A 25,697-nucleotide genomic window follows, 5' to 3' on the forward strand; every position below is an offset into this window, starting at 1 on the left:
TCACATTAGGACACAGTAATACTAAATGAGTGAGGAGTGGCACAGAGCAGATGTAGTCACCTCAACTAGTGTTGCTTGCTCCCTTAAGTGCTTCCACCAGCCACAAACCACAGAAGAGAGCCGACGATGCGTGTGGGACCATGTGAAACCCTGCACACTCCTGCTACACCATGCCTTACGAAGCTTGTAAAGCACTTTGCATGATTTTAACAGGCCACTAACGACAACTCTCTTGAGAAGCTCTAAATTAAAGTATTTTTTTTCCATTTTATGCACGGCAGTATGCCATTAAAGCAAAATAAGAAGGTAGTGGCAATGTTGATGACTCGAAAAGAACATTCATGTTTTCTCTTGCGCAGCACCAAAAGCACACGCTTTTGTGGAGATGATAAGATGCTGGTAGACCCTTTGGTGCTGAAGAAGAAGCTCAATAGGATGGCAACAGAGCAAGGGGCCTTTGCTGTTCTCAGCAGCCTGCTGCTGTATGTCACCGAGCTTGCAGCCGGCGATCCGCAGCTCAGCAGCAAGAGGACAAGATGGGCAGAAGGTAAAGAAAACAAGGTGAGTTATAACCAGCCATGTCCAGATCCAAACAGGGGCCAGCATCCCACCAGATTCCAGCTCTTGCGGTCCAGATTTCTAAACAACAATCGTGAGCCGTACACCAAGAAAAGAAGAGAAGTTGGCAAACTGGTCATTAAAGAGAAGCTGTGGGTGAGCAGGGCTGGTAACAAGCTGGACAGAAACCAAGACAGGAAAGGAGATGGAAAAGCAGCAGAGGAGGATTCAGACACAGCGCTCAGTGAGAGGGCCAGATGGAGCAGCATGAGCGGGAAAAACACAGTGAAGAATATCCTGAAGAAATTTTTAGCTGCCGAAGAAAAAGAAGCCAAGGAGAAGTCTCTCAGCTGGAAAAAGAAGGGACCAAACAGTGGCTTGCCGAAAATAGTCAACAAGAGTTCGGTTCTGTCCAAATTGAAGGAGCAGTTTGAACAAAGTGCTCTCTGCTCAGCTGCAGAGGTGAAAGCACCGCTTTTGCACAAAGGTGAGAAAAAGATTAAAAAGTTCCAGAGCAGAAAAACTATCCGTAAGCCAGAGGTCAGAGTGCTGCGCACGGCAGCAATGACGGCCACAGGTATCAACAGTCCAGAGTCCCAATACTTAGTGTGCTCCACGGTGCCAGTGCCCAGGCTCAGCATAGCTACCGAGATTAACCATCCTTGGAGCTGGTCGAAAAATAATGCCACAAAGCAGCCTTTTGGTCATGACACTCCACTGAAGGAAAAGGGAGGGTCCGACAGAGAGCCTGGTGAGAACGAAACACTGGCAAATGCAGCACAGGACAGCAAGGATAAAGAAGAGTTTCTGGTGGCACCCACGGCCAAGTCTGATGTAAAGGGTTGTGCTGAGGCTAAATTAGATTCCACAAAGCAAAGACCTGACTTTAACTCTGATCTAGATAGCTCTTCTACTACTTGCAAAAACAAAGCTCTGGCAGACTGCGTTCCTCCCTTGTCTGAACGTAGTCTAGACTGCGACAGGAATAACATACCGGCTGGGCCTGGTACGTCTTCACTTTTGGGGAATACCAATCCTGTGCAACCGGTTAAAGAAGAAAGTCCACCTTCTAATTCACCTTACTCTAGCGCAGCTGAAGGATCCCATGAACAAAGTCTTCAGGATACTAAAACAGATGAGATTCCTGAAATAACTATGTACGTATACAGTTCAGAGGAAGGTGACACAGAGCTCATACAGCCAGAAAAGGATCCTTTCTTTGCAGACCAAAAACGTTTTACAGAGCTGAAAGCACTGGAAAACATTCTGCCTTTTTACTCTCCAGGAGTTCAAGCATCTTGTGAAATTGAGCCTCCAATGGAGGATCGACAGATAACTCTCCTAACACCAGCTTCTGGAAAAAAGCCACCCATAGTCCAAAAAGAGGCATCAGGTTTAAGAGGCAGATGTTCTGAGGAAGACAAAGAAGGAGCAAAATATCACAATGAAGGCAAAATATCCTCTACTTCTAGCAAAAATGATAGCAATGTCCCAACTAAAAAGGAAGAGGAGAGTATCAGCCAAATGCAAAATGAATCCAAAACCAAGCAGCCAGAGCCTCCTCAAATGCCCAGCCTACAAAATAACTTTGCTAATTCCAGTGCTGACATATCAAATCCAGATGTAAATCAGACCAAACCTACATTGTCCTCAAATGAGATCCAGGAGCAGAAGCCTGGTGCTGCAGAAGAAGAGCACATTTATTCTCGCTTGAATAAGACACAAAGCCCTTTGTCAGGTGACCTTGTGAAGCACAGCTTCCACATCGCAGAAGAAGATTTTGGGAAGGACAAATTACCTTCCTCAAACGAAATGATGAATGACGCAAACAATCCAGCCATGGGCACGAGTACCTTCACTGACCTGGAGACCTGTCACAATCAATCCAAATCTTTCATTGAGCATGAAGAGGCCACTGCAGATGAGACGCCCTGGCCTGACTCTGAAACATGGCAGTCATGCTCGTCAGACTCTTTACCAATACTAATGAGTGGGATTGCAGGACAAAGAATCCATCACACTCTTGGAAATCCCCCAGCTCTTCCACCTATTGATCTGTTGAGACAGGGAGCTGGCGGTGTGGAAGATGAGTGTACCAGACATGGCTGTGAGAAGCATCCACTACCCTCTTCAGATGAGCTAACAGACTGTGGGAACGATACTATGGTGGAGAAGAAAACTGCATGTGATTTCAAGAACCAAGTGCAGTCCCCAAATCAAGCAACAGAAAACGGAAACTCTACAGATGAAGAGACAAATATATGTCAGAGCTTTGAGAATTGTCCTTCATTTTCAACCAAGAAGCCAGGAAAACAAGGAAATAAAACCATGCTAACAAGAAAGCCCCTATTACCCTTGGAGAAGAACCAAACATCAACTTCAGATGATACCATGAAGCGAAGAAGTGATATACTTGAAGAGAATCAGTTTCCTTCACCAACTGAACTGGTCTCAGACCAAAAGAAGCATGTGAGAGGTAGTAATAAAGTCACTAAACATAAAAAGGATAAGCTTTTGTCATCGGATGATGACATGAAGCATGAGAATGATAAGACAAAGACAGAGGCAAGAGAAGAGAGAAATGCCTTGCATATATCTGAGGAGGAACAAATATCCACACCAAGTGATACGATGGATCATGATAGTAACTCTTCAAATGAGAAGAATGCTCATAGACCTCAAACATCCCAGTTACCTTCATCAGAGCCTGATAGCAACATTCAAGAAGTGAAAAATTCTGGGCAGAGTTTGAAGTGTCTAACACCTTCAAAAGATTTTGTGAAACATGAATATGATCTGACAATAGATGAAAACATCTGCTGCAATAATGGGAAACATCACCTGTCCTCATCAAGTGAACCAATGAAACATGCATCTGGCACTGCAGAAGAAAGAAACATCAAGCCAAACTTCAAGAATTATTCAATACCAACAAGAAATACATCAAAGCAAGGTAATAAGACTACTGGTGAGGCGAATACCCCTCCTAATTTTAAAAAAGAACCAGTGCAGCATAAAAAGAGTTGCGACAGAGAAAGGAATACTTTGTGTGATCCTAAAAATCAAATACCATTACTAAATCCATTGGTGAAGCAAGACAAGAAATTGCCCCCTCTAGGAACACAAAAGCAGATGTCACCAGGTGACTTTGTAAAGCCTGAAACTAAGTCAGCTGAAAAAAAGACTAAGCATACCTCTGAGAAGTCCCAGTCACCTTCTTCATACAAAGTGCTGAAGCCTCAAGAAAGAAGTTCTTCAGTAGAGAAGAAACAAAAGACACCAGCAGTGGAGGACACCAGGTCACCTGAAACAAAATCTGTGAAAGAGGATAAGGTGAACCAGTGTTCTGGGAAGCACCAGCTACCTCATTCAAGAAAATCAGCAAAGCATGAGGAAAACATTCCAGGAGGAGAAAAGCAGCAAACAAGATGTGAAGATTTTAAGTCACCTGATACAAATGCTGCAAAAGAGAAGAACAAATTTCCGAGTTCCAGGAAGTACCGATCGGTATCTTCAGAAACATTGGTAAAGCCTCAAGAAGAAAATACTCCAGAACAAAAGCAACAAACATCAGCTTCTACAGGTTCTAAGAAGCCTAGTACTAGTGATGTAAAAGAAAAAGATGGACATCCAGATTCTGACAAGTCACCCTCTTCAAAGAAAGTGGAGAAGTCCCAAGAAAAAAATAATTCAGGAGACAAGAGGCAAAAGACACCAGCAGCAGAGGACATCAGGTCACCAGAAACAAAGGCTGTAAAAGAAGACAATAAACACCAGCGTTCTGGGAACCATCAGTTACCTCCTTTAAGCAAATCAGCAAAGCCTGAGAAAAACATTCCAGGAGGAGAAAAACAACGAACTGTACCTGAAAGTTTTACAAAGCCTGATGTAAGTGCTGTAAAAGATAAAAGCAAAGATCTAGGTTCTGGAGTGTGCCAGACCCCGCCTTCGAATTCACTGGTGAAGCCTCAAGAAAAAAACATCACAGTCAAAAAGAAGCAATTGACACCACCAGCTGATGAAAAACCAGGATATAAAACTGGTAGTCCAGAAAAGAAGAGTGGACCTGAGAGAAGAGAGAAATACCAGCTGCGCTCTTCAGCGCAAACAGAGAAGCACGGCAACGACAGCTCGGGAAAGGAAGGCCCTGTAGACAGCTTAAAGAGCTATCAAGCTCCATTGCCAAGTGATGGCATAAAATGGAAAAGTAATACTGTTCCAGAAGAGACCAGTTTGTCTAACACAAAGAAGTCCCCCAAATCATGCCCGTTTCATGATGCATCAAAACCTGAGAAAAATCCCGCTGAAAACAGGAAAAAACAGCCTGGATTTAAGAAGTACCAAGCGCTCTCATCAAAGAATTTGGTGAGGCGTGAGAAAGACGTTGGTGAAAGGGAGGGGAGCTGGCAGGCAGCTGGCACAACAAGTGACAGAAAAGCAGAACTGGAGGACTGCTCTAAAGCAGCGTCATTCTCGAAATACACGGTGGAAAGCTACAGTGAAAGGCCCTTAGATTCATCTTTCAAACCATTGATCATTAGAGTAACTGACACATTTAAACATCACAGCTAAAAAATACAGCTACAGCTTAGGCAAGAACTTAACAACTGAACATGCTACCGATCCGCTTCGTCTTTCTTTTTTTTTCCTTTACTCTTCAGGGCATTATATTGTCATTTTTTAATCACAAGGACATTGATGTGCATCTATCTGAGCTGAGCTTTCTTCCTTTCTTAAACGTTAGCCTGAAGACATGAATTAAATTAATCACTGCAAGTGAATTAGCTAATCACTGAATTAATCATCAGTTTATAAATTAAATATGAGAAGGGCTTTGAGATCAGGGCGAATTCAGCCCTGCTCCAGACTCTCCTTGCTAACTAATGGGTTTTGTTTGTAACAAAGATGCCTGTTCAGGGTGAACTCTATTTGTATTTACTTATTCTAATGAAACTCTGCTAGTACTTTTTCCAGGAATTGTGGTAGGCAGTGTCAGCTTTAATTATGTCAAAAAGTGCTTGTTCTAAGCTCTGCCTTTTCACAGATTAATGGGAACTGTTGATCTATTGCTGCACTGAGTGACACTGTTAGCAGAAGCAGTGAAGGAAGAAGGGGAACGCTTCATTTATGTGCAGAAAAATCCCCGAAAGATGTTGATGCTACAAGAGAATTTACCTCAAATGCAAATGTTCAGCCTCATTAATATTAATATTGGAAAAATAGTGATTTAACCTCCTCTGAAGCTATTTGCTCTTTGGCCATATGCTATACACGTTATTGTTGTAAAGATGCATCATTTCAAGTGGTATTAATTACTGCAGATGAACATGCAAAAAGTGTAAGAGCTCAGAAAAGCTCAACACTGAAAGGCCCTGCAGACCTCTCCTTAGGACAATGTAAGCCAGAGAGACTCAACAGCTTGCCAGGGCAGTTCAGCTCTTTCTGGGACATCTGTCCCACTTCAAATCCTGGGGTGCACAGACGTGAGGCAGGTGCCACAGCTCACACTATAAGTCTTAGGAAGTGTTTATTTTAGAACATAATGTGAAACAGAGCAGTGAAAAGCAGCCAGCGTCACCGAACCCTACTAACGGGATATGATTTTTTGTGTTTACAATAATAGCAGCTTCTGCGCAAAGTTTGCACGTGACAAACATTATTTTGGAGAAGCGAGGGCAGGGTTGCTGCCTTGGGTGTCGTAGCAAAGCTGTGACAGACAGAGAAATCTTACAGCACCACTCTCCCATGTGCCACTTTAGCTTGGCATTGTAACCACACGCTCAGAATGACATATACTGTGGAGGAACCCTAAAGGCATATCCTAAGGACTCATCTTCAGAAAGTTGCAGAACTATCCAGAAAGAGAGAGGGTTTACATGAGCAAGGTCCTGCTCTCCCGTGGCAGTGACTTCCCTTCAGTTTTTAAGACGCTCTCCACGACCGCACTCTGTGCAGTCGAGGGCCAGCTGTTCCTCCAGCCCAGGCTGGCAGAGTGCCCTGACCCACTGCCAGCGAGGGAACGAGGACAAGAGCAGGCTGGCAGCAAGCTGAGATCAAACCCGTTTGTCAGCGCAACACACGACTGTCACATACGTGACAACTGGGCTGGCCTGGCCGGGGACACTGCCAGGAGGAAGACGGGATGTGAACATGATGTCCCCTGACTGCTGATGAGGCTTAGACTTTGGTTTCTTTTCCTTCACAAGAACTAGGCTTTCTGGCATCTGGAGGCTCACGAAATGAAAATCACATATATATATCACACTGGTCCTCAAAAGAGAGGCTAAACGGAATTTACTGGTGGTACAAGACTGCCCTTCTGCGCAGAGATGTGTTTCACCCATCAAGCTTTAATGTGCTGGCAATCATAAAGGGCACTTTGTACCAAACCTAAACCATAATTTACTTTTTATTGTCCATGATTTCATTTCCCATTTGAGGAAAGTCCTTACAACATAAAGCATTTGCACCAGACTTGAATAGTAACCTCTCTATTAGCTGGCTCCTCCTGCCAGCATGGGAGAAGCCATTTTCATTATTTTTTTTCTAATCTTTTAAGAGAAGTTTAAAGGGTTTGGGTTTTTTTGGCCCTTATCACACCTGGAAAGATCACTACTCTGTCACAAATTAAAGGACTACTTCTGTCTGCCAGATATTAAGCAGGTACCATCCAGGGAGAGGTGGTCAGTGCATACCTGGAAGCCCTTGGCTCTTTCAATTTACACCTCATATCTGTTTTTCTCTACACAGATACAGCACTAGGAGACTAAGCACCCTATATTTAGGACAAGTCAGGCAGAGTCATCTTGTGGGAGTTAGCTTTTAGGTTGCTGGGTGCCTTAATCTCTGCTGATAAGACATAAATCATTCTTCCAAGGCAATTGACCGCTCCTCCCTGAAGTACACTTAAAACACAACCGAGATTTGTGCTAAATGCATCCTTAAGGGTAAAGCGTCACTTAAGCAAATCACTGAGTTTTGTTTCAGGGTTGACACAATTAATCCTCCAGGAAAGGAGAGAGCGAGGCCATATGAAGTCCAGTGGTGATGGTGGAAAAACAGTAGAAGACTAGTGTGTCTTGCAGTCAACAACTCAAAATAAGCTGCTACAGACAATGCTGGCAGGAAATTTAGCACTGGTAGTAAGCAGAGAAATGTCAGAAACGGGTATTTCAGAAAGGAGATCAAGGAGGGGTACGCAGATCTACGTCAGCTGTACCAGAAGGTGTGCAAATAGCAAGGCTCAAACCCTGATGACAGCCTTGCCCGAGGGAAATACATCACAGAAAATAAAGTTTCATTCCTAGTGACCAGAAGTCCTTCCCAGCCTCCTTTGTCCCAGGAGGAGAGGCCTGGTGCCTCTGCTCTCCTTTAAGCACATCTCTCACCTCATCACAGGAGAGACAGTGAAGGGAACCCTCCCGGGCTATTTCGCTTTTTCTGACCAGATAACAGATATTTTTGATGCTTCTGCTGGCACATCTCTTGGCTTTTATAGTTTTGCATGATGGACGTAATTCTGTACAGTTCTATTTCTTCACCATACTACAGCCCTCTGCTTTACTAAAACACGTCTGTCGAGGCAAGCATCTCACAAGGTCACGGAAGGCTTTAGGTCCTTAGCTCTCGGTAGATATAGCAGGAATATTTTTTGCCAGTTTTACTTCCTTAGAGCCCTGGCTTAGCGATAGATACAGACAGACAATGAAAACCAGGGCAGACACAGGGAAAATAAAGAAAAAACAAAGCCCAGGTAGAAAAGCTTTTTCAAGGTCTCCTCTCTGTGATGACATAGTTTGAAAATTCATATTTTTATGGAATTAGCCTCTCATAGAGATTTTTTTTAAAGGGATTGGGCAAAATGAATGACAAAGTCATTTCCCTGGATGTAGTCCATTGCTTTGGATTCTTCAAAGTGTAGCTTTCCAAGAGTTTTTGAAAGCCTGCATGAAGGGGGTGTTTAAGGGGGTCGTGACTCCCTTAAGCTGGACCTGGGACACCTGAAAGGTCCCAGCTGAAGAAGCAGGCCTGAAGGAGGTTTGGTAGTAAGTGGTGGGGTAGAGGTTGGGGCAAGGAGAGGAGCCAGGCAGGCTTCCAGTAGCAGCCATCAGTAAAGTCTGTCAGATTTTTTTATGTTCTCTCTAATTAGGCCATAGCAAAAAGCTCTGCTAGCACTTCACATCGGCAGGACACCTCTCAGATGGGCTTAGTAGTATGGTATTCACAAAAGGGTTGGTTTGGGGTGATTTGGGTAGTCAAGCACAGACCCAAAAAAACCTGCACACCGATGTGGTAGTACAGTCCCCTTCCCACATTTCAACATGTGGCCATTGTCTCCAGCAGCCCCGTTCATCCTCCTGCATTTCTGACTGAAGGACAAACCTCTGCCTTCGGTCCCCAAACTCAGCACTAGGTCAACTACCCTCCGGACATGCCTCTCTCTCCCTCCATCTCCTACAGCAACTCAGCTCTCAACTGAGACTTCTGAGGCTGAGTGGGACAAGCCCAGGCCTCTGAGTCCCAGCTTTGAAAAGAGATCATCACTTTCTCCGAAAGTTTCATGAATCGAATGTGATGCCCATGTTTCTGGGGCTTCAGGTGACAAGAGAGCTCACAGGGACCAAGGGAAAGACTGAGAGGTCCTTCTCCCCTCCTCAGCTCAGAAAGGGCTGCTAAGCCATGCTGGATGAGCCTTCTCTCCATGAAACTGTAACAAAGAGCTCCCACTTGCTGATTTTTTTTTTTTTTTTTGTTGTTGTTGTTGTTGTTGTTGTTGAAAGAGCATAGCTACTCTCAGTAAAAAGACCTCCAGCCTTGAGAGGGTTTAGCCAGTAGAACTCAGGCCAGTGTCGTACCATGAGGCACAACTGGTCCACATCAAAACTAGGAAATGTATCACTAATTTTCTTCAGACTTCAAAACTGGAAAGAAACAGTTGTCCCAGTGGTGCTGTCTGATTCCAAATTGTTGAAATGCAACAAAAAGTTAATGAATGCACACTGCTGGCTCCGAACTGTGAAATATCTTAGTAATTTATCAGCATCTTCTAGAGTTGTTTCTCAGACAACCTTTAACACATTGCACATGACAAAAAAGATAGAGACTGAGAGCTTAAATTGTACCATTTGTCTCAGGTTTTCTCTGTTGTGCTTTTTTGGATGTTAATGGAGCTGGTAATAGTTCTTCATAGCACTAAAGAGAATATAAAAGATCTCATATGGCAGGAGGGTTGGAACTAGATGATCTTTAATGTCCCTTCCAACTCAAACCATTCTAGGATTCTACAATTCTATATTAAAATGCAACTTCTCTCCCCTCCTCCCTTCCCCCGAATTTCAGCAGATCCCAGCACAAAGGGCTTATTCAATACTTCGGTAAAGCATCCCTCAGCCCCAAGATACCACAGATGAAATCTCCTGGGCTGCTGGCAGTAGAAACGCTCCACCTAATGGCTAAATTTGTAAAGCAGGTCGCAAGCAAGCAGTGAGGAATACAGAGAAGTGAGAATAGTGGTGGGAATAGCAGGGAAATTTGGGGAACCATTTCTTGTCTTATTCCTGTGCCGGTAAGGCACCATCCAAAAGGAGCTTGTCTGTGTGACCAGAGTAACCGTACAAATAAAGATCCTCATGGATTTTAGGGTGGGGAGGTGCTCTGGAGCACTGAAGGAAATTTTTGTTACCTGAGAAATAAGCACAGGGATATTATCAGCTATCAGCAGAAACAATTTTAACTACTGTGCTCTCAATGTGGTTTCCAAAATGGATCATGTCCTCCACATTTTATTTCTCTTTTTCACTTCCATGAGCATCTGTTTTTATAGAATGAAACATTTTTCACTCCTTAATGAGAACCTTCAGCAGAGGAAAAAAATCTTGCTAGGTGTCTGCTTTCCTGCCAACTAAAAGACTTTTTGTATACTGAATAGCAAAGAAGCAGCAGTCAGTATCCTACCTCTTACATATGACCTAAAGGACCTGAAACAGTTTCGGGAATTGCTATGCACCTCCCGCTACGGTGCTTGGTTTGTCCTTAACATGCCTTCAGTTGCTTGTACTCTACTGAGCTGCAGGTGCAAGAACAACTTCAGCAGATGGTGGGATTTTCACTTGGCAAGCAAGCACTGCAGCAGGCTTTCAATGATGCCTGTCATGCAGCAGCAGCAATGTACTGCCAGAGGGAAAATTTCCTGAGATAATAAAGACATAAAAATCTATAATGCATGGAAATGGTTATCCTCAAAAAGCCATCAAATAGCTGTTAGGGCCTATATTTTAAAAAATGGCTATTGACTCCGAATATCCAACATGGGACACTTTATCAAAGGATCTGATTTTTGGGAGAAGTGCTCAGCATTTGCTCTCTGAAAATCAAGCTCCTTTGATAAGATGCCTCGTGTTAGACAAAGCCCCTTCTAAAAAAATTGAGACAGATTTCTGAAATACTGGAGAGTTTCACAGGCACCTACTTGCCCCTGTATCTACAGAAAAAAAAAAGGCTGTGAACAAAATAATTGCCGCAGACCTGTGGGTGAATATGGACAGTGCAGGTCGCTTTTACTGCAAGGAATTGCAACCAGTTTCTGCAGACCACACACCTTTTTGGTCTTCCTTCCCATTGCTGGGAAGAAGAATCAAAGAAAGCAAGCTCTTGGACTCTGCAGAGCCAGTCCATCCTTACCAAGAAACAATTGTGTTTAATTGAGTTACACCACCAGAATTAAATGCTTCTGTCCCTTGGGATTCACAGCGGTACAACGGACTACCCAAAAGCAGCTCTGGATTGCTAGCCCCACTTACTGAGATCTTTCATTCTTCTGGAGAATGGGAACAGTATGGGCAGCAGTGATCCAAGTGTCCAAACAAGGTCCCACCAAACGTATCTCAGCTCTAACTGTCTCCAGGCTCCGGGAAACTTATCACAGAAGAACAGAAATCCCCAAATGGCATCTTCTTTCTTAACTCATTTAAATCACACCCATCATGTAACAAGAAAGTCTGTACCATTGTCATACCATACAGATTTCTTAATAAAACTCTTTTCTGTCTTAAATAGATGGGTTCCTTATTTGTACCACTGAGTCTTACTTGTGTGTAGAGAAGATGAAAATAATAAAAGCATACAAAATAACGATCTTTTAATCATTCTGTCGTTATCAAGGAAGGAGCATGAGAAACCAAGACAAACAGCGCCTGTAAGCATCTCATCAGTATGCAAACTGTTTTCCTTACGCCCAAGAGAGCTGACACATGCGGGACAGCTGGGAATAGGTAGAAAATGCGGAGCATTAATTATGCGAATGTCATGGCTTTGAAAAGAGCATGACAAGCTGCTTTCTGCAGCTTGCTCCTGGCTGCCATGTCCCCACCTGCTCCTCAGACCCGGGCAAAGACTGGGCTGTGTGCCAGGGAGGTGACTCCAGCCACCGAAATAGGTGCAGTGATGAGCTAAGGAGCAGGTTGGTGGGACCAACCTCCTCCTCTCACACTGCCCACAGAGTGGAGGTGGCCGGCCAGGGCTGCATGACCTGACACGACTTCATATCTTGCTTTTGCTTGGTGATGGAAGTGATTAAATGCACACATGAAACAAACCTGGTACCACAGCAGGACTGGATCAGGTTTGGCTATCCATGATTCCAGGCTGGCTGGAGAAGCCAATATCCTGGATACCACATTAGTGAAATAGAGCTGCAGAAAGGCCTCAGGCAGCTACTCCTTCATATATAAGCTTTAAGTAAAACAGCATTACTGTTGAGATTGCTAGATGCTGTCCCTTCCAGGACGCGAAACTCAGGCAAAATCGAACCTTTGAATGTGGCCCAACTTAAATGCCTCTATGCAAACACATGTAGCATGCGGAATAAACAAGAGGAGTCAGAGATGTGTGCACATCTGCAAGGCTATGATCTTATTGGCACCAAGGAGACGTGGTGGGATGGCTCCTATGACTGAAGTATTGGAATGGAACGATACAGGCTCTTTAGGAAGGACAGGCAGGGCAGACGAGGAGGGGGTGTCTCCATTTATGTCAATGAACAGCTGGAGTGCATGGAGTGATGCCTGGCTATGGATGAGGACCCAACTAAGAACTTATGGGCAAGGACAGGTGACATTATAGTGAGGGTCTGCTACAGGCCACCTGACCAGGAAGACCAAGCAGATGAGACCCTCTATAGACAGATAGGAGCAGCCTCACATTCACGAGCCCTTGTCCTCATGGGGGACTTCAACCACCCCAATATCTATTGGAGGGACAACACAGCAGAGCATAAGGAATCCAGGAGGTTCCTGAAATGCATCGATGGTAACTTCCTTTACCAAATGATAAAAGGAATCAACAAGGAGAGGTGCTATGCTGGACCTTGTTCTCATCAACAAGGAGGGACTGGTGGGGAACGTGAAGCTAAAGGGCAGCCTTGGCTGCAGTGACCATGAAATGGTGGAGTTCAAGATCCTTATAGCAGTGAGAAGGGCGCACAACAAGCTCACTGCTCTGGTCTTCAGGAGAGCAGATTTTGGCCTCTTCAGGGATCTGCTTGGTAGAGTATCATGGAAAAAAGCTCCAGAGGGAAGAGGGGCCCAAGACAGCTGGCTAATATTCAAGGATCACCTCCTCCAAGCTCAGGAGCAATGCATCCCAACATATAGGAGGCTGGTGAAAAACACTTGATGGCCTTCTACAACGGGGTTACAGCATTGGTGGGTAGGAGAAGAGCAACTGACATTATCTACCTGGACTTATGCAAAGCATTTGACCCCGTCCCACACAACATCCTTGTCTACAAATTGGAGGGACATGGATTTGACAGATAGACCACTCAGTGCATAAGGAATTGACTGGATGATCTCACTCAGAGTCATGGTCAACGGCTCGATGTCCGAGTGGAAGCCACTGATGAGTGACGTTCCTCAGGAGTCGGTATTGGGATTGGCACTGTTTAACATCTTTGTCGGTGACATGGACGGTGGGATTGAGTGCACCCTCAGAAAATTTGCTGATGACACCAAGCTGAGTGGTGTGGTCAACACGCTGGAGGGCAGGGATGCCATCCAGAGGGACCTTAACAAGTTGGAGAGGTGGGCCCACGCAAACCTTATGAAGTTTAACAAGGCCAAGTGCAAGGTCCTGCACACGGGTTGGGGCAATCCCAAGCACAAATACAGGCTGGGCGGAGAATAGATTGAGAGCAGCCCGCAGGAGAAGGACTTGGGGGTGTTGGTCAATGGGAAGCTCAACATGAGCCGGCAATGTGCACTGGCAGCTTAGAAAGCCAACCGTATCCTGGGCTGCATCCAAAGAAATGTGGCCAGCAGGTCGAGGGAGGTGATTCTGCCCCTCTACCCTGCTCTTGTGAGACCCCACCTGGAATACTGTGTTCAGCTCTGGGGCCCTCAACATAAGAAGGACATGGAGTCCAGAGGAGGTCCACAAAGATGATCCGAGGGCTGGAGCACCTCTCCTATGAAGACAGGCTGAGGTTGTTCAGCCTGGAGAAGAGAAGGCTCCGGGATACCTTAGAACAGCCTCCTAGTACTTAAAGGAGGACTACAAGAAAGCTAGAGAGGGACTTTTTAGAAGGGCATGTTGCAATAGGACAAGGGGTCATGGCTTTAAACTGAAAGAGGGTAGATTTAGATTAGATCTAAGGAGGAAATTCTTTCCTCTGAGGGAGGTGAGGCACTGGAACGTGTTGCCAAGAGAACTTGTGGATGCCCCATCCCTGAAAGTTTTCAAGGCCAGGTTGGATGAGGCTTTGAGCAACCTTGTCTAGTGGAAGGTGTCTCTGCCCATGGCAGGGGTGTTGGAACTGGATGATCTTTGAAGGTCCCTTCCACTCCAAACCATTCTATGAAATACAGTTACACACCGAGCATTTCTGGGTGACCTGCAAGCACTCCAGCTCTGCCTGCTGCTTGTCTGGAGCAGTCGGGCAAACCTGAGGTTAGCCTGTGAGAAGCAAACCCTGGGGACACCCCTGGCCCTTTCCTGAGCTGGGCCTTTCCTTTGTTTCTGCAAATGCTGGTGAAGGGAAGAGAAGGATTTTCACTCTATCCCATCTGAAGATGTTTTGGAGGAGCAGAGTTCAGTTCTGTTCCTTCTCATCACAATCGCTGGCACTTAATCCATCCACATGTCCCACCTGCAAAACAGAGGACACACTTTACAGGCTGTGGGGAGCTCAAGTACCACCTGTGGCCAGGATCCAACAAGCACCCAGCCTGGACCTGCTGCTTGGATGTGAGTGGCCAGGAGAAACCAGGTCAGAGGCTGCCCACCCACAGTCGCCATTCTCCTGTACATCTGACTCCTCTTCCAAAACCATCACCACTGCTCCTCACTTCCTTTATGGCTCTTTCAGTGATAATTCTCCAGAGGACACATGCAGGTGAGATGGCCACTGAGCATGAGAAGTGCAGTGGAGAGCAGGCAGAGCTGCAGTGGTAGACGACCCACAGGAGCATGCAGGCTATCAGAGTAATGCTGTAGACAGGCAATGCTTTTTCAGCTGTGTATTTAGTCGAGTTGCAACTCCCCTGTTATTACTTAAACCGATATTAGCAGTTGCTTGGGGACTTCTGATGTTCCTCTGGTGTTTCTCTTCACTGGCTTGTTAAAACCCATGTTTGAAAAAGACACAAAGGGCGCGTGTAAAGTGTGTAGAAACATGATTCCTGGTAGGAGCAAGTATGAAGCTGAATGTCACTAAGAATTAGAAGAAACAGACTTGTACAAGTACCACATGGAAGCAAGCACTTAAGCACAAGCTGTTGCTAAGAAAACATAATGAAAATATAGGTAAGTCTTGGTTTATCCCCTCCCAGTACGGTAAGTCTGATGTCAGAAGAATCAGCTTTTTATGCCTTGCTTCTCCATCTCCCTACGGGGAATGGATGATTTTTCCCTTCACCTTCGTGCCTGTCTCTGTATATGTGATACGTAATTTCTGTGGGCCATGGCAGTCTGTAACAAGTGTATGTATGCAGATGTACCACCTATGTGACCACACCAAGAGCTCCTCTGAAGTTTCCAGGCAATGTGAAAACTCAGACTGAAGATTATGTTTATTATTTTCTATTAACTTCAGTCCCTCATTTTCAGAATTCACCTGGAAGCCACAGAAATCTGGCACAGGTGCAAGCTCTGGGTGCTCCCTTTCAAACAAGCTTAAACTGAGGCATAGTTTGATATCAAAAAGTTGGTCACCAACTTTTCAAAAATATCTTTTTAAGATAAGCGGCCACTGCTCTCAGATGTACATCACTAGTGCCCAAATCTAGGCAAACAAAAATACAAAATCAGATCTGTGTTTATGCTTTCTCATTTAGAAACCCAGGTTTAAATGAAAAATCAGCTGTTTGCAAATCCCAGGGGCTGAAGTACAATAAAATAATTGTCTGCTTCCCAGGGGCTGAAGAACAGTTCAGCTTCACTTCTGAAGGTTATGAGATCAAGACAGCCTCCAAGATCATTAAAATCCCTCTTTGAGTGCCCTGTGACTAATGAAGGATTGATTATAAGAGTGTATTAAGTCAACCAGTAGCAACAGGACCCTGAAGCTTTGACAAGTGCACTGGGCAGCCCCTCGTCTGGTGGCTGCCCTCCTCATAACCCTGTGGCAGCGGAGCAGCTCCCTCTGCAACAGAAGCTCCAGGTGGGACAATACCACCACCAAACCTCTGATAAGAGCCACAGGAGCCCATGACAGATTGGCTTGGACCTCACTTGCAGTTGCTAGGACCCCAAGCCATTTTATGATTCTGTGAATTATGGGCAGGAGGCATAGCAGTAACAAGCACTACTGTTTCTCATCAGTGTGCTGCATGACAATATTTAGAACATGGCTTACAGGGCTGAAGATTCTCTGGTTCCTCTGTGGCGCTTTCAAACCTTTCTGTTGCTGGGGAGCTAAACTATGTGTGTTTTCCTTCCAGTAGCTTTGAGATAGCTTATATTCAAAGTGGGGTGAAACTGAGGTTGCCTCAGCTTCCTCTTGGGTTTTTAAAGGGCTGAATAGAAACCTTATTATAAAAATGAAACATTTTCTTTAGGTTTTTACTTTCTACAGTTAATTGAATGCAACTGTGATTCATAAGCACTACAAGACAGTCACTGAAATAAGGTAACGTTTCTCCTTAAAATTTATTTAAAACAGAAAAATGCTTTCCACTAATGTTCCTCCAGCCTGACAAAGAAAGCTCAGACTTCCTGAAACACTATGTTTTATAATCTTTCAAAAATAAAACATGCTCTGATGGAAAAAATACTCTTAAGAAACAGTATGTTCCAATTAAAACCACATTTCATGGGGAAACCAGTGCCGATTTCTAGTAGTGGGAGGAGGGTGTTAAGGCTGGGGCTGGGAGCCCTGCAGTGTGCTCTCTCCTTGCAGCTGAGACCAGGCTTGAGGAGACCACTACCAAGGGTAGAAGAAGCCTATTGCAGAAGACCATAGTCTCCTTTTTTTTGTTGTTTTTTTTTAAAAAGATCGACTGGGAGCTTAACCTCCAGAGACACTCCAAACTACTTTGAGATAACGCTCAAATGGCAATTTCCTTTTGTTAATCGGTGAATAAAAGAAGAGGAAATCCTAAGAGCACCATAAGCAAGGTGTCCCTGAGCTTGCGAGGCTGTTTTGTTCCCGGGTTCTTGTGAACGGTCCTGCTCGCCTGCAGATGGCGAGTTTGCCATTCGGAGACGAGGACAAGCCCTGCGTCCCTAAGCGAATCGGGAAAACAAACACCATGTGAAGATGGGTTAACTCTTCACCCTCCCTAACGCCTCTCCCAGAATGTTTAATTTTATATGTATGACCGGCTGTTTACTAGACATGAAGACATTGCCCTGAGGGTGGTAATATCAGTACTTTGACTGAACATTAAATATTATTATTTGCAATGGAAATAGGGAAATTCACCACACACTTCAGCAGCAGCCGCAGCCCACAGGACAAAATCACGAAGACTGCTCTTCCAGGAGGCAATGAGAAGGTACACAATGATCATGCTATCGTTTTCTCATTCCCCTCTATGGTCTTTAGTAATAACATGAATTCACTAACATGAATTAAGAGATATTAATTCTATCATTCTATACCCATATTGACTGATTGGCTCAGCAAGGTCCAAGACTCAAGCGATGACTTGCAGTGTTACTGACCTTCAGGACATCACGAGCAAATTCCCCTCAAGAGGTCAAATATTTTGAGTCTGGGCCCCACTGAATCATCACATACTTTTAGGAAAATATGTTTTCCATATCTGTTTTTCAAAATCCATATATGCGTTTTAAACTCATCCAGACTGCCTCACCAATTCACAAAAGTAAAAGTATGAAGTTGAAAAGAGTACCTTTAATAGACACAAGAATACGTGTTTTTCCCTGACTCCCCACATGGAAACTCGCTAAGCTCATCCTGTGACACATGCATTTCCTATTGCTGGCTTCCCTCTCTTCCTTTCTGCTTTCCTACCTTTCCCCTTACATTTCTGTCCTGTCCAAGGGCTACAAAATGAGGCTGGAATGTGAATCATGTGTTTCCAAGAAACACAGAGAACTTGCTTTGTGGGTCAGATTTTCCATTTATTTTTCAAAAAAAATTTCTGAGCCCCCCGAGAGCCATATGAGTAGGAATGTCTTTCCAACATGCAGCTGCCTATTAATTCCTGGGAAAACCCCTAAAACAAACAGAGTTGTCAGCAATGTAGCAATCTTTCCATTCTGAAGCTTCACTGTTATTTCGTTAAAGCACTCACAGCCATTCAAAATAACATTTTCAACGTGCTATTTTGATCAACTACACAAATGCACCACATACATACTGCATTCTGGCTGCAAATCTCAAATTTGGTGACAACTTGGTGCCAAAATATTTAAAACATTTGGGGGGGGGGGATTTTTCCACCCCTCCTGTGCTCCAGTGCAGTACCCGCTCCTCCCTTCATAGCCCAGGACTTTCCCTCTGCCACCACCCCAGCTGCTGCTGCTGCCAGTATTGCTACAAAGCAGGTAGCAACATCCCCTCCGACATTTCCAGCGTTGCAGGAAGGTACTATCTCAGCTGTCGATCCATAAATGCCCAGCAAACAAGCCAGGCCTGTTAAAGCTGCACTAGGGCTGAGCTCTGCCATCTCAATAGTCCTTACACACGCTGTAACGCAGCACTGATTTGAGACCTCATGTAAACACCAGCCTCCCCTTGCTCTGCCACTGCCACCGCTGTCCCCCACTCGACCGCAGGGAATGAGTGGGTTTGGCAAGAGCCTGGACATACACGTGAGTGTGTTTGTCTGTGGCTTCTCCTCTGCACACACAACACCCAGTGCTGCAGGGCCACTGCCATGACTGGAGCTGCTTGGGTGCTGCTGCAGGGATGCTCTCCGAGCTGGCAAGTGGCTGTGGAGCACAGAAGAGAGTGGAGATCTCCTACAGTACCAGGAAAGGAGAAAGGCAGAGTGAAGGCTGAGTAGTAATAAAAAAGAAAACTTCTTGGTTTATGCACAGAAGAACGTGTTGCTGGCAAAGAGCAGCGCTTAGAACCTCATCAGTCCTGCTGCCCCACGACTCTACTTCATTTCTAGGTCTTAATAGTTTGTCTTTGACCCCACAGCGGTTTGTGGGCCCTGTGGGAAGAAAGGGGAAGAGCTAAGGGGAGCAGAGGCAATACCTCACCAGCTTGGGGGCATTCTCTTTGCATGCACAGCATTTTTTTGCTAAAAAAAACACGCATTTTTGGCTGACTAAACCTCCTTGCCTTGCTGCAAGACTCTATGCCATTACCTCTGCTTTTCCCAACGCACACAGGGCTTCCAGGCTCAGCTGAGAGTGAAGTTGCTATAGGATTTTAGGAATACCAGAGCACTGGGGTCTTAAAACCTCATTACTACTTGACACAGAGCATCCTTTTGTATCTCACAGGATGGAAACACATTTGACTGCTGCCCCAGATTACTGCTGACAAAATAATCCCAAGGTTTGCTGTCACTTAGATGACGTGGTGGTGCAGGCCTATGAGGGAGACTGCACCCCTGGCAATCCCTTGCCAGTGAGAGCACTGTCTCCCTCCACCCCAGACAAGTCATTTTGGAGGCCCTCCTGACAGATTTCTGCAAAGTCCTACCACTCCAGGGCAAAGAGTTTTGATGTCATGTCCGCAGTGGGCTCCAGAGCTGCGATGAGCACAAACCAACAACGAAGTGGCCCTGCCTACCTGGAGCCCCTGCATGTTGTAGGATCTGGCTCACTCTTTCCATTTTCCAGACTTGGAAAGGTCTGGAGGGTGGTTTGCTGAGCTCAACAACGAAATCCTCCAGAATTTGCTTCAAGGCCTTCTTGACATTCCCTGGTAGCGTTTGCACAGTGATTTCTTCAGCTGTTTTTCTGCCACAGGCATAGATCAGAGAGCCCTTTCTGACACATTCCTCCCTCCCGCCCCCCCCCCACTGCTTCCCATTCAACTTCCATTCCCCAGCCACCACAACCAGTCAGGAAGAAGCTCTTTTAATGAGGCCACTTTATCACTTATGGATATTATCATTCAGCATTGCAGGTAGATCTGTGAGTGAACAGCTTGCTAGTAGTAAATGGCAGTAAGAAAGCTGCCCTTGGCAAAGGCAGAAGGAATATTGCCCTGCGACAGCTCACTTATTCTGGGCCAGGCCAGGACACCCCTCTGAGAGCCGAATGTGAGTTTATATGGCAAGTGCATTTGTGTCTCCCCTGCTAGGGATTACAGGAGTCTTGCTCTCTGCTGTTCTCAAGATTAAGTAATGAGGGAGATTCTTGGTAGGGATTGCCTTGCTTCTGAAAATGTCAGAAGCACCACAGAATACAATAAAAGAAGGCAACTGGAAATCATGGTTACAATCATAACACAAAAAAAAAAAAGCCAGAGTTTTTTAGAAAAACCATTTACTCCATTAAATTTAAAATTATTCTATGGAGGTAAAAGATAACAATTCAGGTAATTAAACTGCTTTCACTCCACACTTCAAAGCACAAACTCACCTCCCAGGACTGCCTTTGAATATTCCAGTAGGGAATACTCACGAGAAGCAGTGCTGTGACTAGTGTCTTTGTGATACACCTTCCTGCCCTCCTCTATCAGATTTAAACATTAACAGTTGTAATTTCGCACCCATTCTGGACAGTCTGTAGAAGAGTGCAGTCCCTGCACAAAGTCCAGACCGGTTTTACTTCCCATCTATTCGCAACACAGATCTCATACCCAGAGATTTGGCCGAGCCTAAAACCCCCCGAGCCATCCTTTCCCTTGCGCTCCACGCACACTTGCTCTTGGGTTGGCTCCACATCACCCATTTATCTCAGGCTAATTTTGCCCATGGAAACCTCTCAGGCCCTATTTTGTAAGTCCTTTGTTCCTCACAGGTTTACTTTAAAAAATGGCAACCCAAAGGGAAAGAGAGGTGAAAAAAAGCATATTTCAGTTTGAGAGAAACAAAAAAAAATAATAATTACCTAATGCCAACTTGGCAAAAACATGCTTTAGCTAAATCCCAAGAGCTGCAAACGATGTCGCTGGCTCTAGGAACGTGACTGTCTCTGCTAGCAGTCATTAGTGTTGTTGGTATGTTAACAGGTCCTCTAAAAATAGCCATGGTCAAATTAGAGCTGCAAAACCCCTGATGCAGTGATTCTCTCTGTCCTGCCTCATCACTTCTCACACTCATCAAAGAGGGATTTTGCCTCACTTCTTCTAAATTATTTTTACCCATCTTTAGTAGTATGGACCATTAACTCAATTACTATGTTGAAGTACATACCTTCAGGGAGGAGATCCCAGATGCCTTTGGTCAACATAGGTTTTTAGTTTAATTAAAGGTAAGGGCTAAAATAGAAGTGGCAAGATATGCATCTTGCATGTCCTTACTACCAACATTTCAGCCTTCACAGCGTTGATCTTTGCAATCATCTGCTGCAAATTTCTCAAATATTATTTGATGTTACTCCATTGGTTTTCAAAAGCATTTAGTGAGAAATGTTCAATGCACTCTGGACCCGAACATCTGAGGATAGCTCTGTAGGTTAGGGAAGCACAAGTCACAGAAGCCAGTCACACACAGGAGGATGTATTTACAAAAGATACTGAAGGGTGCTCGAGCAGAAAAATAGACCATTGAAAAGCTAAAACCAGCCATTGACTCTTGTGCAAGGGTTACCTAATCATGATTTCTTCCCAGAAAAAAGTCTGTCAGAACTGTCTCTTGTTTCATTACAAGTGACCCCTTTGTGAGGACCCTTGAATGCAACTGTGAGTTTTTAAAGTACTGTTTATTATCACCACATAAGCTGGACTGCAAGGATCATTAGCTTTCTCCCTGGGAATATGAATGATATTGCCAGGGACACACAATCATTGCTGTGGGAAACACAAGACCTTGCTAATCTGGCATTTGTTTCATACTAGAAACTACGCTGTGAACACTCACCACCCCTTGTAGTAACCACACATCAGTACTCTAAAATGCAGCCACTGCAATCAAAAGAGCCACCAGTGTTTTTTCACACAGAGTAGAATAGAATCACAGAATCGTAGAATCACTTAGGTTGGAAAAGACCCTTGAGATCATTGAGTCCAACCATTAACCTAGCACAGCCAAGTCCACCACTAAATCATCTTCCTAAGTGCCACATCCACAGATGTTTTAAATACCTTCAGGGACGGCGACTCCACCACTTTCCCGGGCAGCTTGTTCCAATGCTTGACAACCCTTTCAGTGAAGAACTTTCCTAATATCCAGCTTGAGGCTGTTTCCCCTCGTCCTATCATTTTCTCTACTGGATGGAAGGTTGAACTTGCTTTCTGTCTACTTGTAGCTCCTTCATGTTTGCTTTCTCTGGCTCCTCAAATGTGAAGTAAAATTGTGGCTGTATCTTCACATTTAAGACCTGGACTGCTTTAACATATATCCCCAGCCTCTATTTTTTGGTAACACAATCAAAATGCATGCTATGTGAGAGAAAGAACAGACACATGTAATATATTTTGCAAAAGCCAGCTGGTTTCTTCAGGCATGGACTGGACATTTCTGGCTAGAAGTGCTAGAGCTTCCCAGCAGGGTTCTTCCCAGCTCCCCAGCCCTGCTTTGAGCCTTGGCCATCTTCAAGCTTTGAGTGGGCTTCAGAGGTAGGCACTGGAGCTGGAGAGAGATATTGCCTTTTTTTGCTCAGGTGAAGGCATGAGTGAGAGTTTTTCACACTGGAGAATTGTCTGCTCTCCTCAACTGATTCACATGCTCTATGGTCCTGCACTGCCACATCCGTTTGAACCCAAGGGACTGGGACAGGCTGAAACAAAGAACTGAAAATCATTAAGAGAGGCATGATGAACACTCAGCCCATTCCCCCCAACCCTGGTGACTTCTGTGGGACTGAATCTGAGCTTTCTTTGCTGAAAGTTGTTTTATTTTCACAAACTAATCTGTTGCACACATATTAAGAACCATTAAATACTCAAATTCTGTAACTCAGCAAATTTTATAAAGAGCATTAATGCTGCCATCAAAATGCAAAAGGCTATGTCAGAGAGATATTTCTAGAATAGTGTAGTTAAGCGAATTGCAGCTGGAATTAGTTATAGACTCATTCTTTGGAATGCTAAATGATTTCAACACATGTAGGTATCATGGGCTAAATGGTAACTGAGTGGAGCAGAGCGTCAAGGTCCCTACAAGTCATGTCCGCAGCAGGCAAAACCTTAATGGTCTAACATCAATTCTAAGTATTACTTTTGTATTTTGGTGGGTTGATTTGCATCTACATATGGATTATGACTATGGTCAATTTTCCATCAACATCTAATAAGAAGTTGCTTGCGCTTTTGCAATCATGTGAAAAAAATTACTTTTCATAGATCAGGAAAGATAATAGTTATCATAAAACTTACTTGACTGTGTTCAGGAGTTTATCAATTGGTTGTGGAGGATTGGTAGTGACGAGATGTAAAACAAAATTACTATAAAAATAATACTACTGGAGTCTCTGAGAAGATAATTCTTGAAAAATATGTTGTTGAGAAATACAAAAATACAGAAATACAAGGTACCTGTTGCAGAAGCAATACAAACGTGCAGCACAGTCATACACAGTGATTGCTATGGCTCACGGGATAGTAATGGCATATCAAATTGTATCATTTTCATAAGTTCACACACAGCCAAAATAAAATTTCTCAGTCAAAAATTTCTCAGTATTGTTGACATATGAGCTACACTTTCAATGGAAAAAAACAATCAAACTGCTGGCTGAGAATATGTTATTTTTGTAACCACTTACACAGCAAACCATGTTGCTGATAGTTTTCAGTGCTACACGTCTCTCCTCAATTTGATTACTTTAAGACAGGAAGGAACAGTGTCAGAAATATCTTAAATATAAAGAGGAAATTTAAATTATTTAAATTAATTTATTTTGACAAGGTATCAGCTAGTGATGACATTAGAGTTTGGGGAACTTTTATCTGCAAATTAACACAAAATGAGAATTTACTTTTTCTTCCAGCATTAGTCATGTGATGTAATCGGTAACCTGACAAAGTAAGCCAGAGAGAAGTCATAACTTGATCCTAGATGTTGCGATCAAAGTTTCTTACCTTTCAAAGGAATTTAAAAATAACATGACACTTCAGCCGATACCCTGATTACATGTAAATACTGAGGCATATCTGTACAGATGGTTGTTGCTATAACGCAGCAGTTCAAAGAAGCTTCAGCCGCTCATGCTGTCAACCTCAAGTCTGGGTTTTCACAAAACTTCTTATTTTCCTTTCAGCCTGTGAGTTTGAAAAATGTGTAGAGAATAAACATGCAGAGAGCTACAGCGAAGAACAACCTCCTTGGGAGCATGTTATCTTTGTGGAGTTCAGTGCTTCAAAGCTGCGAACCTACAGAAAGGGAATTTCCTGATTTGACCTGAACTCAGCACACTTGTACCTACGCATTACGAAATCGTATTTGATTACAGAAACTCAAGATTATCTGTGCTCCTGGAAAACTCCTGCCTTATTCTACATAAGGAATGAATGTCTCTTCCTGAATGGGTTGCTGTACTTTTTTCTTTTTACACCAAACTGTGTCATTACTTTAAGGATTTTTTTCCTTAATGCATGATTTTCAGAGGAACTCTTAACTGTACAGAGACAATTGAATTAAATAATACTCTTCACAGCTAACACTATGTATTTACATGCAATGATTGTATTTAAATACCTGTAATGATAAGTCTCCCTGCTCCTTATGGAACAGGATACTGCTTCAGATGACTGAAATGAGAGTTCATGCAGGAGTTCTAATGCAGAGGCAAGTGAAGGTCAGGAGAAGGTTTGCCTTCACTTTTCCCAACTAGTACCAAATGCAAAATCATAGTAGATAGCCAGAGAATATCCAGAGTGAACCTGATCCATAATCAATAGATCTTGGAGCTGCTGGATTTGCTAGGCATGACACCTTCACAAATAGGGACAAGAAAGAAAAAGGGGATGGGAGAAGTAAGAGTTAATAATCTCCGATCTTGTCTGTCACCTCTCCCTGTGAAATTTCAAAGTTCAATTATAAGCATTGTACTCATGCAGCCAGGAAAGTAAACATCACCAATGAATTTCAAGTGCTTTGGGCATACCCCTCATGATCATTCAAGTAGATAAGGAAAACTAAAAACAAACGAAACAAAGCCATTTAGAAAATACTTCATTGTGTCAGTTTAAATAATAAACATGTTTTACAAAGTTGCAGCCTGACCTAAGCTAGATTCATGGAGTAATTAGCCAATACGAACCTCTCTTCTGGTTTACTCAATTCTGTAACTTTGGGTTATCTGTCTGTGATAGCTGCTTACCTTTTTCTAAGGACATCCTTGTCCCTGTTTTAGGGACCCTTCCTGCTAATAATGTTCAAGTACTTTTTCCATAGTTCTTCCGACACATAATTTTGCTGTGTTTTTCACACTGAGGGAACTACCATACAATTTCTCTTTCCCTGCTGTTTCCAGCATTGTCACTTATAGCCTTGAGCCTTCTTTTCTGATGCAGCTAGAGGATGGCGGCTGAGCGCAAAAACCTTTCAGCAGAGATTTCCATGGGTAATGTTGATTCTCCAGACGGCTGCAGTGGTATGCAGCAAGCT

General features: G+C 44.0%; 1 protein-coding gene across 1 annotated transcript; it reads left to right on the forward strand.

The window, feature by feature from the left end:
- The first annotated feature begins 365 nt into the window (after positions 1 to 365).
- On the forward strand, positions 366 to 6,125 carry LOC147529418 (uncharacterized). Its single transcript, XM_086619779.1, has 2 exons — positions 366 to 3,526; positions 3,656 to 6,125. The coding sequence occupies exons 1-2, from the start codon at positions 394 to 396 to the stop codon at positions 5,128 to 5,130; spliced, it is 4,608 nt and encodes a 1,535-aa protein (XP_086475905.1). The 5' UTR covers positions 366 to 393; the 3' UTR covers positions 5,131 to 6,125.
- Positions 6,126 to 25,697: the final 19,572 nt, after the last annotated feature.

This window comes from Tauraco erythrolophus, chromosome 1 (assembly GCF_009769465.1).
Source record: "Tauraco erythrolophus isolate bTauEry1 chromosome 1, bTauEry1.pri, whole genome shotgun sequence".
Classification (NCBI taxonomy): domain Eukaryota; kingdom Metazoa; phylum Chordata; class Aves; order Musophagiformes; family Musophagidae; genus Tauraco; species Tauraco erythrolophus.